General features: G+C 34.5%; 1 protein-coding gene and 1 pseudogene across 1 annotated transcript; both read right to left on the bottom strand.

The window, feature by feature from the left end:
- Window positions 1–1672: 1672 nt before the first annotated feature.
- On the bottom strand, window positions 1673–20596 carry LOC129310710 (uncharacterized). The gene is given in 26 exon segments (XM_054952625.1): window positions 1673–2148; window positions 2328–2399; window positions 2651–2710; window positions 2821–2959; window positions 3230–3414; window positions 3831–3914; window positions 4096–4218; window positions 4312–4488; window positions 4574–4643; window positions 4724–4820; window positions 6442–6517; window positions 6639–6667; window positions 6670–6727; window positions 7051–7158; window positions 9161–9199; window positions 9328–9522; window positions 9612–9682; window positions 10976–11124; window positions 12806–12871; window positions 14519–14570; window positions 14910–14997; window positions 17672–17935; window positions 18037–18131; window positions 18278–18402; window positions 18500–19116; window positions 20403–20596. Coding segments are annotated over 25 exon segments (3120 nt in total). The 5' UTR covers window positions 19084–19116; window positions 20403–20596; the 3' UTR covers window positions 1673–2034.
- On the bottom strand, window positions 15009–17660 carry LOC129310711 (uncharacterized protein At4g06744-like; annotated as a pseudogene).
- Window positions 20597–21352: the final 756 nt, after the last annotated feature.

Genomic DNA, 21352 nt, shown 5'->3' with positions numbered 1-21352 from the left:
ATTGTCCATTTAAAGATTCTATTTCCTTTAATTCAATAGTGATTATTAAATCATATATTTCGAGCCAAATTATCCTTTAACAATTTGGCTAAGGTGAAGCCTAGACTTGAAAGGCATATCAGAATTGAGGAAAGTTGTGCTCGTTTGTAAATAAAATTTGATTCAACTTGACTTTTGAATGGCCTTATTTAGTCGTGCAAGTGTAAATACATTGAAGAGAGAATGGCGTTGTGACAGATTTGGCCTTGACTTCAACGAGGGGGGGACTGGCCTTGACCTCAAAAGACCAGATTTGGTTTTTGTTGGTGCAGCAACATCTGGTGTGCACAGCAAGGAGAGTGGAGGGATAGGTTCTTTTAAGGACAAGCTTCTATCATTGAGTGGATCAGGCTTTCTCATGAAACATACCCCGCCCAAACTCCCTCATTGTCAAACTACTGGATGCTTCGATCTCAAAACGCACTCTGGACTCTGGAGGTTGGAGTCAACCGAATGTGGAAGCCCCTCGATTCACCTCTCTAAATAATGGATGTTATATTAATTCCTTCGTGAATGTTGAGGACAGGGAATATGCTTTGTCCGCCCCTAGCTTATTAACTACCAAAAAAAAAAAAAACAAAATACATTAAGGAAATTATAAAATTACCCTAAAATGCCATGTTCTTTATTCAAATTGTCAATTTGATATATTGAAATTATTAACTACTATCAAATAGTTGTAGTGGAATTGTTACGTTGACAACCATGTGTTAAACTATTGGTAATAAACAACTACCTATGTTAAGATAATTTCATTAATATAGTAATTGACATCTTGAATAAAGAACTCGAACTTTAATGTAACTTCATAATTTTATGATATTTTTTATACTTACACTTCTTATGCGGGACCTAAGAATAATCTCAGTCAAGATGCCTCAAACTCGCATAACCATATTAGCTTTAAACCAAATAAAAGCTTGCCTCATTTTAATTTTTGAAGATTTGATTATGAATTGTTAGTAAGGTAATCGTGAGACATACGCAAGAGTAAATCTGTAACTTTGTTGGCCGAATTAAAAAAAAAAAAAAACTCTAGCAGAGAGAAAGGAACGAAAACCAAAATTATTCAGCTAGAGGCCTTACGATCAGCGTAATACCTTAGCAAGCCTCCTTAGACTAAAATCTACAATTCTGTATCAGCGATAACAAAATAAATTATAAAATCATATTATTCACATTTCATTTCAAACTCTGTAATACACGAGATTGATATATTGCTTTAATATGAACTGGTTGTTAATTTATCCTCAACAAACTCTAGTTGTCATCAGCTTCAACAAACTCGACTTTTGTTTCCATCAGATCAAGCAAAACTCCACTGCAGTCTTTCTTGTACTCCGAGTATTGCCGCATGCGAGCAAGAAAAGTGAGCAGCTAAATTACTTGTTTGGTGACATGAGTTAAATTATTAAATATCGGTGAGAAATTGGGTAAACAGCCCAATCATGATACATGGAATATTTTTTGGGGTTTACAATTGTTTTACATGAAATCTATCAACGCTGTGTTAAAAAGAGAAATTGATCAACTCAGAAAACAAATCAAGGGGCTACCTATTTCATTAAAAATCACCACACTATATTACTGTGCTCAACATGCGGAAAAAAGAAAGGGTGGGTTTTTTTGGGGGGGGGGGGGGGGGGGAAGAAAACCACCTAGAAAATGCCCAACCCTCCAAAGCAGGATCGTTGGATATCAACTATGAATTAGTAAAAACCTAAGAGCACTAGCCTTTTACAGAGTAACAAATTAGAGGCCGGACAGTGTGGTAAATACGGGGATTCAATTCAAAATAGATTTTCTAGAGGTGAAGTTCAGAGATTGAAAGAACCAAGTAGGGACCTACCCAACCTTATATTTCTCTCTGAACTATGCATCAATTTTCTTGAGAAGTATAGAGTATCCATCCCTGTGCTATTTGCCACTTTTCTGGTATATTGCTTTTCATTGTAACCTCACTGATAAAATTAGTTAGAAACAGAAGCTTTATTATCAGCTTCCAAATCCAAATGGAGAATTTGTCCTACTTCCACCTTCTCCGTACATTTCATTCCACTTCCTCAACTCATTCATGCTTGCTGCATCATAGGCCACTGATGGGCCAACCTACACGTTTCATCAGACCAGTTTAAACATTTTGACCAAATGTTATGGCACGAGTCAGAAAACCGAGATTGCATAGGCTGAACCGAGGAATCAGGAAGTGTTTCAAATAAACTTTTCTACTTCGTATAAAATACAACAATTTAAAAAGAAAAGAAAGAAAATTAAAATATATTATATACCTTAGATTTTGCCTGAACAAAATCATCCAATTTTAGAGGCCTTAATGCTGCCGTTGGACCATTATAACCCGCCTGTAGAAACCAAAAAGATGCATTATGCAACCTAGCAAAGTAAACCCAGTACAAATATAGGCGGGCAAGAGATAATCCAACAGAGTTTTGACTCCCCCCATGAAGCAAGGAAAAAATTGCACAACGGATGAAACCAACCAGAGATCATTGTAAACATGAAAGAGCAGCACTTGGCAAGTGATTTTGATTCAACAAAGAAATTTTTTTGCAGCAGAACCAAACAAGTGTCAGATAGTTTATAAGCTCTGTACCTTCTTTTCATTCTCTAGGAGCTCTTGAACAGGTCTATATGCCGCAGCAATGCAAAGGTTCTTCCAAACAAAGTCATGAAGGAGGGTGAGATATATGCCATGCTTACGTTTATCCTTAAAATTGCTATACATAGGAGCTAAGAACAAGGAATATAACAGACACTATTCACCTTCAAATCACTGCCAGAGTATCCCTCAGTCAAGTTGGCAAGTTTCTCAAACCGAAAATCAAGATCAAGATTTTCTTGTGCGAGAAATATTCTTAAGATCTTCATCCGATTTTCAGCATCTGGCAAATCCACATATATCCTGGACAATGCAATGACACAGTAAAACTTAGCCAAATTTCCCTCCCCTTAATTGATCAGAAGCCATAATGTTGAAGCATGATTATAAGAGTAAACTTCTCACTGGCTCTACTAAAATATCAACTTTCATGCAACGACCGGATAATTATAGATTGCTTCATGAGAAGCCCAGAACAAGATTCAGAATATAAACGTGATAATCGGATTAAGACAAGAACAGTAAGGCTTCAATAAATAATTATTACTCTGTAAAAGAAATCTAGTCATTTACCTTCTTGGTAAGCGGCGTATAACAGCATCATCAAGATCGAAAGGCCTGTTTGTTGCACCAAGAATGAGGATTCTTTGGCTCTCTTTGGTCCTCAAACCGTCCCAAGCTGCCATGAACTCATTCCTCATTCTTCTAGTGGCTTCATGCTCAAAAGCACCACCTCGTGCACCAAGCAAACTATCAACCTATAACACAGATTCAGGTCAGAAGCAATTTATAAAGAAACAAAGGAAAATAGCTTGATGACCTCACAATGCAATGACAAATTTTAAGAAAGTAAGCATGGACAAAACTAGTGGATTCAACTGTGCAATTTTTTTTTTTCACACTGATTAACCAAATTAAAATGCACAGCCAGAGTCACAGCAGAGAAGATACATAATTATACTCCTTACTTTTGTTTTTGCCATTGGTTATACTTCTTCCTCTCATTTCAAGCAATCATCTAACTTTTTAAGTTGCATTCTTTTTCTGTGGCATCAATATACAAAAAATGTGTTTTGGTGTATCAGAATATAATACACCTTCTCCATCGTGAAATGCTTGTTTCAAAAGTAAAATTTAAGTTAATGTCTTTTATGATATACACCCACGCACTCACTTCATCAACAAATATAATGACAGGAGAAAGCTTGCTGGCAAAGGAGAAAAGGGCTTTGGTAAGTTTCTCAGCATCTCCAAACCACTGCATCAGCAAAGAATCAACTGTCAGAAACTGCATTCTGGACCCACTTATATGAACAAAATTAACCAAAGAATGTTAAACAACATAATCCTTTCATTAAATAACCATCAAATTTATGATTGTTTGATGGTTGTTTCCATGGCATCAACTAAAATGGAAGAAGTTCCAGGACTTGTATCACCTTTGATGTTAGAGTTGAACCGGTTATGCTGATAAAATTTGCACCTGCTTCCGTTGCGAGTGCCTTGGCCAGAAGAGTTTTCCCAGTGCCAGGAGGACCAAAAAGTAATATTCCTTTGCAAGGCTGACAGAAGCTTCTTCAATATCAGAAAAATGAAGGAAAAGAGCAAGTTATTTGTTTTAATTGAAACTGCATGCATGAAACAAGAATCGCTACCCGTAACAAATTTCCACGAGAGAAAAGCTCAGGCCTTCTCATCGGAAGGATGACAAGTTCATTAAGAGCCTTCTTCACATCTTCAAGAGCACCTATGTCATCAAACTTTACCCCAATTTCACCAGGAGGTACTACAGCTGAAATAAAGTTGCCCTCGTACTCATCCTTTGCAAGGTTCTGTTGCATTTTATGTACAACATAAGAACACATAAAATGAACAATGAATTAACAGAAATTTCAGCAAGTAGCATAAATCACATGCCTTCAGACCCTGAGAGGGCTTCCGTGACATAGTTTCTTGATCCTTCAATCTTGAGATTGCAATTTCAAGACTTCCAACATGGAAAAAGAACAAAACAAATCAGCTCCAAAATTTTGCCAAACATGAGAAATAAGAGGATTTATATTTTACCTTTCACGAGGCAGGCACAATCGTTCTCCTTTAACATAAGGAAGTGGGCAAGATGACAAGTAATTATTTTTTGCCCAGCCCACCACCTTTTCAGCTTCTGAAAGAAAAAGTAAATAATCATCAAAACCATGATGTGTGCAAGCATTGCACTATAAAGAACAGCTATCTTAGAATTTCTCCAGTAAAATCTGTAGAAACTCAAGGTTTAATTTTTCTCTAAACTTATTTTATTTGATAGAAGTGATGTATTATAGATTATAGAAAATAAAAGGGAAATTAGACTTCTACTCCAACTACATAAGATATCGACATCCCAAACATTATGCTCAACACCATATTTACTCTTGATCACAGTATCCCAAAGGGAATCAGGTTCCAGAGCAAAATGCCATCACAACTTGCTCAATAGATCAATGCTCTTGAACACCAAGTTACCAGGAACTAGGCCCTCCATCCTTTTTAGACTTAAAGCAAACTTTTAAAGAATACACATGCTCTCCAAAAAATGTTACGTCTCATGTGGTATGAACTCTGGAAGAGGATGATGCAAAACAAGTTATTTTAAACAACAATGTAAAACAACAAGTGGCTTCTAGCACTTCAAGAGATCCTTTACACATTCCAAGTAGTTCAGTCACCAAAGCAAGAGCTAAAAGAATCAAGGAGGCTTTGATTGGACTTGTGTGAGAAACTTTGGCAAAGCAAATGGCAATTGGATTAACAAATCTGGACAAAAATGCCAAGGGTGTCATTGAATTAACTGTTATTTTTCTTGCCTAGCATTAATTATTTTGAGTCTCTAGGTTCACGTTTCCTAGGCAATTAAGTTTGAATCTATCTCAAAAAATATATTGCACACTTCATTTGGTAATCAGATTTCAAGTTATGGAACTTCACTCGAGAGTGGATTTTCTCCGGGGTTCTTCCTTGAACTAACAGACTCATTAAGACTTGATCAACCTTGTAGCATCTTCAAACACTTTGGGTCCTTGTTCTTCTGTGTTCAAGAGTTCAAGTGGATCATTAGATCTTGGTTCAGCTTTTTTAGGGTGTGTATATTTAGATTTGTTATGAGTTCATGGGATATATTCCTAGTGGGTTCATGCCAAATTCCAATTCCATGGCATGAAAATTGAGATATGCAATCAGACTCATGCTATCATGACTTCATAGTAGTTGTCTCTCGTAGTTTATTTGACACAACCTTTGGGTTAGTTTTGACTCGAGCCATTTTCTGGCAGATTTTGTATGGGATAGGCAGCGAACATTGCAGCCCACCTGCACAAGACTTAGATGGCTCCATCTAACATACATCAAGTGAAAACAAGCCTTGCAGTTTCACACATATCAATTTAGTATATAACCTTATATATGTATTCTTCCTGCAATTTGAGCCCACCATTTTTTGAGTTACCACAAAATTTGGTCCTTATAATTTGATTTTGCATTCTCATGGGTACTTAAGTGGGATGAAAAACCCTACCTCAAAAGCTAAGAAGCAATCTACTTAGATAACCCATTAAGCATCCGATATTACCAAGTCTCCATCACATTCCACCTCTCACAAGAAGTCAAAACATCCACCTCATTCAGTATGTTAAGATTATGTCCATGTGAGAAGGAAATAAATAGAAGGTACACGTACAAGAATAAAAGAAGAAAGGATTATGGCATATAAGATAGTTGGAATAACTTGTAAAATCTGACTGCATTCATACTTTGCTTTGTCAGAATGACACTGTCAGTATTTACTTGCAAGAGGTCCAAGCATGATAGCTCATGTTCTTCAAGAACCTGCAACATGAAAATCCAATTAATGATGTAAAATTCATAACGTGGAACCATACCTGAAAGGCCAAACATATTGTCGCTCATTACTAAGTTAGTGAAAATGCTGCAAAAATAAATTTTTTACCTTATGTAGTTCATTCAAACTACTACGGAAATCACAATTTTCCTGTCTTCCTCAAGTTGTTTTTTAAAAGTTCCAAGTTGATCTTCCTCCTGCCAAGTGTCATACAATGTCATATGTAACCACAACATAGATGATCAGGACTGAAACACCAATATCTGGAGAAAACACTTCCCAAATAATAATAATGACAAGAAGATGGATAGAATAAAAAGGTAAAGAAAATGAAGAAAAGAAAAATAAAGGCTGGAAAAGGAACTAGAATCTGAAGAAATACCATAAAAATGAGAAAGGACTCAATACAATGGTGAGCATGTCGTTTATCAAAGACAGTTTTTTTAATCATCACGAAGCAAACTATAATAATAAAAAAACCATAAATTTTTTGTCATAATTAATTGATATGAAAACTTGCCTTTGGCGGATGCATGCACAAAACATTGGTGAAAAGCTTGTGGATTTCATTATCATCCAATCTCTTTGTTGCTCCAAGTCCCTCAGTCAAGTGTTTCAGAGAAAGAGGCTGCAAAATATTACAAAAATGAATTCATAATCCATTATAGAGGTGAAATTACAGTGACAAAAGTGCAACAAACCCTGCCCTGTTGCCAGTTTATCGACCATTGGGTTCTTGATGAAATATAAGAATGATATATTTTGAAGAAACCTAGGCCAGTATATTATTATTATTATTATTATTATTATTATTATTATTTTAGAAAAAAAAATAGGCTTTCTTGTGTTATTTTAATATGTTGTTTCCTTTGTGTTATTTTAATATTTTGTAAAAGGAAATATAAAAAGTGGCTTTATATGGATGAGTGATCAAGGGCTCATTTGGATTTCAATTGGGTATAATTGATCATGAAAATAATTGTTAATTTGATTATTTTAATTATAATTGATTATGTTGTAACGCAATCTATTAAAATACTGTTTTTTTAAAATTGATTTTAGCTGTACTAATTAACATAAAAGGCATTTTTTTAAAAATTAAATTACTGATAAAGTTGTATTTGATATAATTAAATTTGTTAAACTTTATTTAAGAAGTAAAATATATTATTTAATGATAAAATTGAATCTATAAGCAACCTCCTACAGCTTATTTCAAAATGTGATTTTGACTCAATAATCAATTATTAAATTTTTTGACTGTTTGGTTAATTTTGGTTAAAATCGATTATATGTTGAATCCAAACATACTGTAAGGTTTCCTTAATAGGCAGGCAACTTTAGTTTAAATAGAGTAGGCTTTACTCTTATAAGAGAACACATGATGAATGAAGTATTTTGATTTAGTACTCAGACAGCTTCCCCCTCTCCCTTTCGTCTGTCTCTCCCTTTCCTCTTTCTCTGTCTGCTCTCTCCCTTCTTTGTTTCTGCCTCTAATCTCTCCCTCTCTATGTCTCTATTTCTCCCTACTCTCTCCCTTTTTTTCAGATCTATGCAGGTGTGTGTGAGTGTGTCTTACATCAGTTCTGTATTCAGAATCTAGATTAGTTTCTTTATAATACATGAAAAAATCCGGATTCAATTTATAACTGCCAACAGGTAGGGTACAGCTGCTGTTGGGCGCCATAAATTGGCCAAGTAATTTAAATTGAAAAGAAAAGAAAAACCAATCAGTAACATTTGAAATCACAATGTATGGCCGTCAAAAAAAAAAAATCTTACGCTAACTAACTGAAAAAGCTCTACACAACTACGAGAATAAGACAAGAAAAGCCAGAGATCAATAAAACAGAAAATAGTCATAAAAATGGTGACTTAAAAGGAATGACCTTAATCTGATTTGAAGGACTTCAAATTAAGGCAGAAAAAAGGTTTCTTTATAAAATGAATCATATATATATATATATATATATCATGGTTCCAATAACACTTACATTTCTGCAAATAGAAGAAGACTAGCAAAGATGCCAGAACAAAACGTAAAAAAATTTGGATGATGGAAATTCAAATACAATGGACGATAAAGTCAATTCTATAACAAAAGAAAACCATTTTCATTTCAAAGAAAGTCAAACACTTATCATGTGAATTCTTGAAAAGCCCAAGAAATCTAAAACTTCATCAACAGTCCAGCAATTTTTGCAGACAGCAGTATTCGACATGTGTCTAATTTCTTTGAGGATAGCAGAAATGGGGTTCACTTATTTTCACAATGACAAGTGAAACGATCTAATGAAAGCTTTCTTTCCAGAAATTCATTTCGTATGCTTGATTGAAAACTCAGCAATTTAAATTCAAATAACAAAGCAGCTTGCCATATCTGGAATAGATCTTACTAATTTTATGAATGGTTAGATCTGCTCAATAATTTTAAGGGGGTCAGTTATTAATAGATTTTACAGTATTTACAAGGACAACCAAGTTTTCTTGAAACATGCAATGTATATAAGACTGTTCACTGGTATCTAAGCAAGAATATTATTTTGATAGCAGCATATTTTCAGCCCATGGGCAGAACAATAAAGTATTACAGGTAATGCATAAACTTGTAGAGTGAAAGCAAGAATTACCAGCTTACCAACGCGTCCAAAGTTTGGAAGTATCATTGTCTGTCAAGCATCACATGTGGTCGGACAACAGTCAAAATATGGTTACTACTTGCTATATGGTGATGAAATTCAAATCACGATCACACAGATAACAAGAAAATATAACCAAAATAGCTAATGGTGCTTACAAATTGCTTTTTCTCTTTTGACCCAGATTGAATTTTGTTTTGTCCACAAATCAACACAACTGGACCGGACAACTTGTCAAACATTTCTTGAACCTTATGAAAGAACTCTTTTCTGTTAGACTTCAGGACTGAATTATGAAACCACTGTGTACTGTCTGGGAAATAGACAACAAGAGGTTGTTTGGAATCCAAAACCTGCAGAAGTCATGATTCATTGTTCTAGCTATGATGTATCTTACTTTGAGATCCAATAAAAGGAAAAGAATGGCATTTCAGCATTATACCTCACATAGAGCCTCCATAACAATGTAGCAATCCTGTACATGAGCATCAGGGTCATGCTCAATGTCCTTAACTGCAAGTAAATAGGAAAAAAGCATAGGTTTCTTATCATGAGAAGAACAAAAATGCACACCCCTATTCACATACTTGCATCGAATCTTGCACCTTAACAACATTATGATTATATCAGAAGCTTTTTGTTTCAAGTCCTACCATAGAAACTACTTTACCTACAGGAGGAAGCATATTATTTCAACATCTCTCTGTCATAACATAGTACAATTTTCTTTTCTTTTGAAGGCAGCATTTAATTAATAAAGAGATTTATGAGAGAAAAAGCAATAGAAGAGCACATATAAATATACATATATAGTATGTTTCTGGAAACATAGGTTCAAACTGATAAACTAAAAAAAATTCTTCAAACAAAATCAACTAACCATTGAAATTCTAAAGACTGAGATTAAGACTTTAAAAGATTGAGTAATTCTATTCTAATCAAGGTTTTAAAAACCAAACCAGTCCTTGAATTGGCTAAGGTACTAGTTTAAGGGTCAATGGTCGAACTGTGGTTGAACCAAATGTGATTAATTTACTATATTTTTTATTTTATATGAATATTACATTAAAAGAAACATTTTATAAAATTTTATTTCACAAGATTAAATTTATAAGATGAAATTAATCATATGTCTTCAAAATGACTCTAAATTTCTTTAATATTCAAGAACACATATTTGTTTATAAAGAAACTGACATCTTATTAATTATTTTTAGAAGGCTAATCAAAACTAAATTAAAAAGTTTAAACAAAAATAGATAAAAAATTAGAAGTATAAAGATAATATATTTATGTTTACATTAAGAAAAGATGTTAAGATTTTTGAAAAACGAATAATCAAATATCAAATAAAAAATATATGACAAAAACAAAAACAAAAAATAAGAAAGAAAATTGGAGAAGAAGTGCAATTTTGAGGTCCCACATCGTGTAAATGGCAGAAGTTGATAAGCATAGCTTTTCTATAAAAGGGGTGGGGGAGCACTATTTAATTTCACAGCAGCAGCAGGCGCTGAGTTGTGATTTGTTTAAATCACAACTCTTGGCCCAAAGCCACAAAGCTGTAATTTTTGTCTGTTTTTTTTTTCATTTTTTATTTGATCCGGTTTAGACATAAAACTGGATCGCTTTTATTGGTCTATTCAGTTCTTGACCGGTTTGTCCAGCCTCTGACCGGTTCTATACTTGTCCGGTTTTGGTCATATACCAAATCAGACTGAGGACCAGCTCTTGTTCGAACTAGTTGAACTGACCGGTTCGGTTTTTAAGACTTTGGTTCTAATAATTTGAGTAAGAAAAATGTACCATGTATCCAACAAAGTCGAGATTCTGTATGTTCATTAGATTTCTCCACCTCAACCTCCTTTGCATTATCTTCGCTAATGTCCATGATGACAGCAACTTGATCCCCCTCCACCTCATATACCTCTCCTCGTTGACCATTGGAGAGAGATCTGCAAAAGTTTCAGAATTTGTTAAAATAAAATCTCAAAATTTTCATATATGAGCTATAAATTCTTCAAAGACATGTTTCCAATGGTATATAACCACAAACTCCGTTGCATATATCCATAAAAACAATTTTATAGGATAACACTAAGTTAATCCAAACCACACAGCTTTAGGAAAAGTAACAATTATCATTTTACCTAAGCTCCAGCAAGCACATTAATGACTAGTACAGTATAATATAAAATACATGCAAACAAGATATCTCAGACAACTGCCCATGCAACAAATCAGATCCATTACATAAATATCGCAAGAAAAGAAAAATTAATTGGTATGCAACATTTCATTTGGGTAATACTCAGTCATTAAGGTTCCAAGGAAAATAAAAGTGCCGGAGGCCCAATCTACTGATCCTCCCAAAAATTAAGCCTAGAATTATCCCAAACTTGAGAAGTAATCAAAGGACTAAAGAAGAGATATATCAGAGAAAAGCACTTCAAAAGGCTTGCATAAGTAGCACTGCCTCCAATCTTAACAACCCTATCCTTTTTCATGAACACCATAGTTGCTGCATGTTCGGAATCCTTATAGGGCACAATAAACTAGGTTTCAAAGGAAATTGCCAAAGCAATCTGGCCCAACCATTAATTGTCTACTGTCTCTCCCCCAATTTAAGGAACTTTAAATGACTAAATATTGTAATATTTTAATGAAGTTTTTTTAAATATTGTATTAAAATTATAACATTTATAGAAAAATAAACATAAATTATATTTATTAATTTATCTCTTATTATATTAAATCCCTATTTTACTAAGTTTTTTTACACGCATGTTTGAATGAAATATTATTTTAGCCAACTTATTTATTTAATTTTTTTAAATACTTTTTGCCAACAAAACTATATGAATAAAAAATAATAAATAAATAATTTTGCATAACCAACAAAATTTAAATATGAATAAAAAAGTGAAAAACATATTTATTAAATTTTGTTGGTAACTTAAAATGATTTTTAGATAATATTTAAATTTAAAGAGGAGTATTTTTGTCCAATATGTGTAACTTAACAATCAACTACCAGTTGAAAGGATGAAAATTAAATTTTGAAAGTAGAAGGGAGGTTTGTGTTTAATAACTATTAATTTTAAGGGAGGTTCATATAAGTTTTAAAAATAGAGAGGACGTATCTGAGGTAGTATAGAGGGGAGCTCAATGTATTTTATTCTTTTTTTTTTAATTGAAATGACAGCAACAAGTCCTTCTCCATGAACTAATTTTATTTCTTTTTTCATGTAATTGAGTAACAAATTTCTCCATAGCTTTGTAACAACAACTAAATGACAATTTTTCTTAAATTCGATGATTTTAACTAAGAAAATTGAAAATTATTCTCACATGGATATTGGCTACAAAAAGTAAAAAATGGTGGATTATAGAGATATGCCCATTCCATTCAAAATCAACATAGAACAGGGACAGAAGTAGTTTTTAGCAATTGACTTAGGAGCGACAATACAAGACCCTGCCTATGGATATTGGATCATGGGTTGCACATGGGTTAGAGAAGTTGACTTCAATTTGTAGGTAGCAAAGTCAAAAAAGCAGTTCCAAGATAATGGCCCAAGGTGAGGGGCATTTATCCAATTGTTTTCTACACATAGGGATGACTTACCAACCCACCTTCCATGGATATTAGTGTAAGCATTAGTTGGACCATCAGATGTCAGTATCTTCCCCAGTATGATCCTGTTATAAATTATATTGCCAATGTCAGGTGAGTGCTCAGTCCAGTGGGATAATCATAAAAAGGGTTTACATGAAAGAGCAAGGATGGCTTTCCCAGAACCACTCCTGCAGACCTCAAAATACGTGAGAATCAACTGGATAGAATATCTCATCACCACTTTCTTCCAATCAATGAACTTTATTTTCAAAACAAAGGTTCTAGAATCATTTCCATTTTTCTGGACAGAGCCCACCCATCAGCATCACTTACATTCTACGTCAAGATACAAAGAATTATAATGAGGCCCTAACACGGCATCAAGCAAAAAAAAAAAAAGTAAGCTTAAGATCACATGATCAATGCCTTAAGCTCCCTCCTAAGAACTGTAATGAACCCCCCCTGAAATAAAAATTCAAACAGCCACATGTACTGGTCACAATTTCTTCATCTGTTCCCTACATCCCATGACACTTTATTCCTCTCTTATATGCCTTGATAACTCACATCCCATCAGATAAGAATCAGCTTTTGGACTCTATGTTGCTTGCTGTTCAAAACTGTTTTGAATGAACCTCTGCTTCAGAAACGCCAAGAAATTGGACAGCATTGCTGCATTTTAAGCTCTCTTACTTCTCATTATTCTTTTTGTTTTAGAATAATCATGAACTTCATTAGTTTTTTCATTCCAATTTCCTCAGATAATTTCTTCTCTAATCATGTAAAAAATTGGATGAATAACACACTTTTTTCCTGTCAGATTCATTAAGTTTCTCTCGATATCATCATATTTATAACCAGTTGCTTAAATTTAGGAACCATATGATGTGAACAATACAGGCACTCAGCTTAACCCAGCTTTTGTAGTACAGGTCAGTATGTCATTGTACACTAACATAATAGGAGCTTCATACCTTAAACAACATCATATCCAACTTTCATATTAGCCTTGTAATGTATAAGAACAAAGCAAAACATCTTTTAAGCTGTATGATGCGATGTGATGTATCATTAAATTTGACAACAATGAAAGAAGGGGAAATCATATGATCCAGGATGAAACACCACATTCTCACAACATGGAAGCATTGTGGGCACATCTATACATGCTTTTAAACAATTTAATTACAAGGAAAAAGAAAATTTAGTGTATTGTACAGTTAAGCAGATAATTTCTAGCACAAGATTACCGAAGCTCTCTACAGCAAACTTAGGTCCTGTTTGGTTATTAGAAAGAATGGGAATGGAATGCATTAAAAAAAATCAAAACAAAAATAAATTAAATCACCCTTCCCCCTTATGGCAAGCATGATAAAACTCAATACTATATACCATAAATGTAAGAATCATCACACCTGCCAAAAATGTCATAAATCATGACTACCAACCCTATGAACTAAATTACCTTTCTCCTTTATGAATATGGTTCACCTATCCCCCTCCATATTTTACTCATCTTATTTTTCCCTTTATTTTTTCAATCCATTCCATTCCATTCTTTGCTAACAACCAAATGGGACCTTAGTGTTGTTTTCTTTCACACAGAAGTACAACAGCAAGCAGATAACAAGAGTAGTATGAAGCTTAGACTCAATGCATCAAAGTTCAAAGTAACGTGTGATGAACACAAGTTATGGAAAAAAATAGAGAACAGAGAAACACAGTATTACCTATTGTTGACTTTCATTTGAACAGATGGCCCAATGTATTTCACACGGTCACCTAAGGATTTTAAAAACACGTTAGCTTATATAGTGGGCAAAAATTTTAATACTGATTGATTATCAATAAATAATGACCAATATAATAAAAAAACCAATGCAGACAGACAGACACATATATAGGGAGGGAGGGAGAAGACATGAATTATCAAATTTAGCATCATGTCACATAACTCAACCCAACATCACATGCATAGCCAACAACAATGTCATTATTTTCCACTACAGAAAACAATAGAGAACTGCAATACATGTCAAGTACCGGACCATATTAATCTACTTATATGTGCATAAAGTAGAGTTCCATATAAGAAAGTTTCCAGCTAAACAAATAGTTAACCTTTCTTTAATTGGCATCCAGATTGGTCAGAAGGCTTCACAACCTCAGATTTGGTTGACTCAGAATTTTCTGACTCTTCAGATGACCTCTGGTCAAAAATAGGGAACAAATGACATCAAAAGATCAGTAGTAACAAAATGAGTTCAAAAGTTGACTCAAAGGTTACACTTAACTATTAGTGTAACTTTAAAATTCTTCAAGAAACATTTACACGAGCTTCACTCATGATAATTCCCGCCAGGCATATTATAGCATAACACTTGACTCAAATTCAGCTAAGCCTATCATCAATCAGTTGCCATAAATAATAAATCATCTTTAATCCTTCTATTCATATCTATAAAAGTAAAAGCATAAAAATGCAGACAGACTCGCAATTCTATTCTATGCTATAGCTTTTCCCTCCCCTTCAACAGCCCATGATGCGCACTGTAGAAAAATTAGTTTCATTCATAAGCATGACACCAAACTTTTTACTATTCATTACAGATAATAAGTTAATGTAAAAATAATTTGCCCCTCCTAGGAATGCTTGAGTTAAACAGATAACAGATACAAGTCTTTTCTAGAACCCTGAAAGATCTAAACAAGATGCTTTTGCATGAATTTTCTGCAGATATTTATCAATTTCCACTTTCTTCCTAAAAATTTTAATATCGCTTCATAGAATTGGATATCTAAGTTCTGGTTTTCAACCGTTAAGGCCTTGGACACCTGATACATCGGCATGTACTAGTCTATAACCCACTCTTACTCGCAACATAATATTTAAGAGTAAAAATGCAAATTTAGCCATGAACTATTTTTTGAGGAACACTGGATAGCTTATACTATCAAGTGGATCAAAATAAATCATCAATTAATTAAACAGAGCATCTAGTACCTACCATTAAGTTTGAGCAAATGACGTTAATTTCTCCTTCTCTCTCTAACCCTCACTTCGACAGATTGCAAATTCCAGGAAGCTTGCACACTGATCCCAAAACAGCACCATGGAATTTGTTGTGAGCTAAGTTCAAAGTACTAAATCTTATCCAAGCGAGGGAAAGAGATTATAGGATTGGACCCATCGATGCGCTATTGCTCACATCTAAGACTGTGGCCCCTTTTAGGAACCCAATCTTGTTAGGTAAGCAACCAAACTGGTTTCCCAAGAACAGAACTTCCATCAAGGTGTTTTGATGCATTTTCGATGCTTTTTGGGATCAGTCCGGTGAACTTACTTTTGGCCAATGTGGGGTATCTCACAGGTGTATGGTTGAAATTCCATGGAAGGTTTCCGCTGAATTGGTTGTTGATGATGATGACGATGTCAAGATCCATGGTGAAAAGCCTTGGAGGGATGAGTCCAGTGAGAGTATTGAACCAAAGATCTAAGAAAAGTAGTTTAGTAATAGAAAGAACTTCCATTGGAAAACAACCCTGGAGCTTGTTGTTGCTAAAGTTGAGCTCAAAGAAATATTTGCATTCCATGATTTTTGTGGGGACTTATCTTGAGAAATTGTTGGAGTTGACATGGAAGAATCTTGATTCTGGAATGGAGACCAAGATTCCTGAAAGATGCAAGCTTGAACCTTGAAGACTAGAGAAACTAGTTTGGTTGAAATATAATATTGAAACAGCTGTGTAATTATTTGGATCTGGAAAGCATTTAACACCATTGTAGGTGCAAGGACTTGTGTCCTTCTTCCAGGTGCTGGTATAGCAATTAGGGTCGTCAATGGTGGCAATGAAATTCAGAAGCACACGGCAAGCTTTCATATGCAGGGGGGATAGGCAGTTGGCAAGAGGAGACTCCTCAAAAGGGGAAAGAGCTCCTCTGCCGCCGATAATGATCTCCAATGTGTTACTTTCTTGGAAGCAATGCCTTGGTGTGGAGAGGAAGAGATCAATGAGAGAGTTAGAGAGAGAAGATCTAGAGAGAGGGAGAAATCAATGTCGTTTGCTCAAGCTCAATGATAGGTGATAGATGCTCTATTTTAACTAGTTGATGATTTATTTTGTACCATTTAAAAGTATAGGCTACCCAATGCTCCTCGAAAAATAATTTATGACTAAATTTGCATCTTTACCCTAATATTTAATTTAAACTCCCAAGATGCAGGTCGTTTCTATAAGTAGCATCCCACTAACATTTAATTTAAAGTAGGAGCAAGCTAGTCTCTGGCCAATAACCATATTAAAAAGTTCAACTTTCTCTCTCCAGTAAAAGATAACGTTCAGAGCAAACCCCAGAATTTCCTCCTAAACAGCAGCCTTCACACTAAACAGTCCTAAAATCTAAAAGAAAGGTAAATTTTCAATTCAAGCCTCTCAGGCCTGAGACATGCCCATGTTGGAAAACTATCCAATTCAGAAAACTCTAGATCATTGTCAATAAATGATTATGTATCTGCTCTGTTATAAAATATCTATATATCCAATCAAAGGAAACCTAAATGAAAGATACTTCAACACTCGCATCAGAATAGTTATATTCTTGGGGCTAACTGCTAAGACAAAGCTCCCACAATTATCAGATACTTCATTAATTACTTTATCATCATGAAATGGCTGAATAATCATATCCTGATACCTTCAACTTCAAGAAGTTAACCATTGAGACACCTTTAAGAAAGCAACACTAGCATTAGAAGAGTTACATTCTAAGGCCTAAGATGAGGCTTTCACAGTTACTAGATTGTTCATTAATTCATCCCATCTCAGCCAAATATCTGAATAATACTATTATGTTACCCTTAAGAAGTTAACCATATAGACACCTTTTCAAAGTCTTCAATGTTGTAGGGAACTAGTTTCTGAACAGCTGCTTTCACCTTCTTTAGGGCTGCTTCAGCAGTTGCTATCGCATCATGTTCTTCATTATCACTAGCATCTGACTTTGCCTCAGTGCTGCTAGTCCACTCCTCTTCATTGCTAGCATCATTATCATCTTCATCCTCTGACTCCAGAGAAGCCTCCTCACCAGATTCTGCATTATCATCATCAGACTCACATTCTGATGATGATAAATCATCATCAATATACTGCATGACAAGAGGAAAAACAATATTAGTACCTTGCCCTTCTGGCCCCAAAAGTATTAAACCACTGATTAAATTGCAATTTAACTTCGTCCAGGACATACATAAGGAGCAAGGATATTGCTATCGAGAACCAGCAAAGGAACTTTTAGATCTTGTGCAAGTGCTCTAACTAATCTCTCTCGATAGAGCTCACTACCTGCAGAGAGAAAGACAGCATGAACATTCAAAAGAAAAATTATGAATCTGACTTAAGAAGGCCGGATGCCAGATAAGCATTGAAATGGGATGTGATTTATGTAAATAAATATAATAATGACTAAATGAACAAAAAAGATAGCATACCAGGAACGCTCTGGAGCAATATTCTCCCACTAGAAGACGAGAGACGGGCACCATAAGAAGAAGCAACCTTATTATGTCTCAAATGGGAAGCAGCACATTCCACCAGAAGATTTTTGGTATTCTCTCTACGAATGGAAAGGTAAATCACAATCTACATTTGAAACTCAAATAAGAGTAGACATTAAAACATACAAGAATGAAAAAGGAATAGAAAGTAATTACTGAATATAGTAAGGAAATGTGTCCCATGAAATGTTTATTTTCTCCCAAGGAACAACCCTTCTCAGGAACTCGTTTTTGAGCTTATCCTTTCTGGTCAAAAAGGGTGATTCTCTTTTTTTATTTTCAATGGAAATCTTCTCATTCTTGAGCCACTCCTCTTGATCCTGCTCCCCAAGTCGAGCATGAGAATTACAGAGTTTGGCATCTTCGCCAAACTTATCTTGGCAGTTCTTTTCCTTATCACAGTGAGCTCCATCATGTGCATTTACATGTTTATCCTCACTTGCATTCCTTCCATCACTTTCTGAACTGTAGATGCGTAACTGAGTACTTCTCAAATATAAATTAGGCCTTCTATTCAGATCAATACAATTATTATTAGATGATGCGACCCTGGACAAAAAAGATCCCAACAGACATCTCCTTATTATGCTATCATGTGAAACACATTCTTCCACGGTAGTCTTAGTGCACTGGGATTGAAAGCATGCATGACCATAGCATCTCGGCCTAATAGAATATTTGGATGGCTGAAACGAAATGCCCCACCTCCAATCTCGACATTGTATTCTCCTAAAGTACATTGAAATTACAGTTTTTCCCCTACTCTTCTATTGCTGCAGAGAGAAAACCCTTTCATCAGATTATATGAATGCAAAACCATTTATAGTTAACGTAACTACATTACTCAATAACTTTAAGGTTCAGACTGCAACCAATAGTGACAATAAGCAACATTAAATTCATTCAAATAGATTGCCCCTAAAAATAGAACTCAAGGGAAATCATATCTTTGTGAGACTCCTAATGAATTGAAGTTTATCAATAAATTTGAAGTTTATCAATATCTGGCGTCTGAGTTTATTGTTTCCTTAAGTCTTGAGTTTATTATTTTAGAATCCTAGCATCTAGAGTTTGAGATATCTTGTATAACAGGATTCCTTGTGTGCGCCAGCCTCCTCATTCACTGTATTTCTGCTCTCAACTTCAATTCACAAGAACCATCAGATGTACTGATATAGTTTACTATTTCAACAGAAATAAATACAACTGATTAATTCAGAAGTATCCTTCAAGAACAAGGTATGACAACGAATGAGAAAAATAAATTAAATGATGCTGGATGAGACAGGTATCAGATGATTTCCCCGTTTTTTTTTTTTAATAATTGTAGGTAAAATTCTGTAGAGAGATTTTCTGAAGACACACTGAAGTCCGAAACCCATGTATGGCTGATCGGCCTCATGTCATTCCTGATTACATTATTATAATCAAGTCACCTGACCACCATTATGCTAATTAATTAATATATATATATATATATATATCACTACCTTCATATACAGCTGGCCTAAATAGCAATACAAGAGACCGGACAAGATTTATTCAAATACTGACACCATAACTGAATATTATGCTTATACATATATGATGACACTTTCGTAATTAAAATAAACCGTACACAAAAAAGCCATATCAAAAACTGGTCAACTGGAAAGGAGAGACGAGGACCTAACGAAGGTCATCCTAGAATTGCCAGCAAGCATGGTCACTTATTTACGCTTCATATCAAAAGAGACACATTCATCAAGCATCATTATGCAACCACTAGAACATGTGTATCGAAAGGTCGCGTCTTGAAATTTACGAGACAGAAAACAAACACAAGAAGATCCACCTGAACACTAGTCCACGAGATAATGAACAGAAACCCGAAGATAACATAAAGCCACAACAGATCCAAAAAAGATTCTTTTTTTGCCGATTCAATTCAATTATTTGAAGAATCACCAAAAGTCCAGATTGTGAGTTTTTTCCTTGTCAGTTTCATCCAATTACATGTAGAATCATTGGCTCAAATGCAAGATATAGAAGCAAATGATGATAGCGGGAGAAAGCACACCGTTTGGAAGTAAATTGCGTGAGTGCAATCCTAGGCGTTAGCCTGGGGCCATAAAAGAATGTGTGGAAGGAGCGTTCGGAAGGAGAGAAGGATACCGGTGTTGTGAGAGGCGAGGTGAAGTTAGCAACTCAGATTGTGCGGAACAACATGAACATTGGGCAATCGACACCTCCGGAACCAGTACTTGTCCTCGGACCTCGCCTCCGTAGGTTTACTGTACTTGTGTTTCCTGGTTTTATAGCTTAGGCCCATCCCAGGACCGGTCCACCCACGGCCCAAACTGCACCCACTGAGTTTTAATAAGATAATGCAAACATTAATTACTCTTGGAAGACCTTTCTCTTTTTTTTTTTTTTTTGGGTATGGCTATGAGTAGACCTTTTTCTTTTATATGGATGGAAAAATTCATTATCTGATAAAGAAAGTCCTTTTTTTGTGCTACAAGGAATTCCTGTGTATCATTTTCAACAAATTTCATCCGAAATTAAAAATAAATTTTAAAATTTATAAAGTTATTAAATTTATCCTTATTAAAAATATATATTTTCTCTTACTAATATTTAATAAAAGGTAAAAAAAGCTATGATAAAAATTTAATTATGTGGTAGGATTAAAAAAAATCTTCTCTTCTATTATATAAATAGAATCAGAGGAATATTCTCTGAAAAAGTAATTCTTCTTTCTTTCAAAAATAATTTTAATTCATCGTAGATTCAGCCAACCTTTCTGTTTGGTGTAACATTTAAACAAAAACAAATAAAATGTCAATTTGAAAACTAAAAGTATATTTTTAAAGCGCATCTCATCTGATCTTTTCAACCGCACTAATTTCTTATCTCGGTGTTATGTTGTCTATCCAAAATTAATTTCTTTTAGTTTTGAAGAATCGTTATCCAGTGACGCAAGCTCAAGAGACAATAAATAATGACTTGAATGCATGCAGCAGAAAG

The sequence above is a fragment of the Prosopis cineraria genome, unplaced genomic scaffold (genome assembly GCF_029017545.1).
Source record: "Prosopis cineraria cultivar Desert tree isolate PC_DT_omini unplaced genomic scaffold, ASM2901754v1 PC5, whole genome shotgun sequence".
In the NCBI taxonomy this organism is placed as follows: domain Eukaryota; kingdom Viridiplantae; phylum Streptophyta; class Magnoliopsida; order Fabales; family Fabaceae; genus Prosopis; species Prosopis cineraria.
Note: the sequence above shows the minus strand (reverse complement) of the source record. Positions and strands in the feature narration are given on the sequence as shown.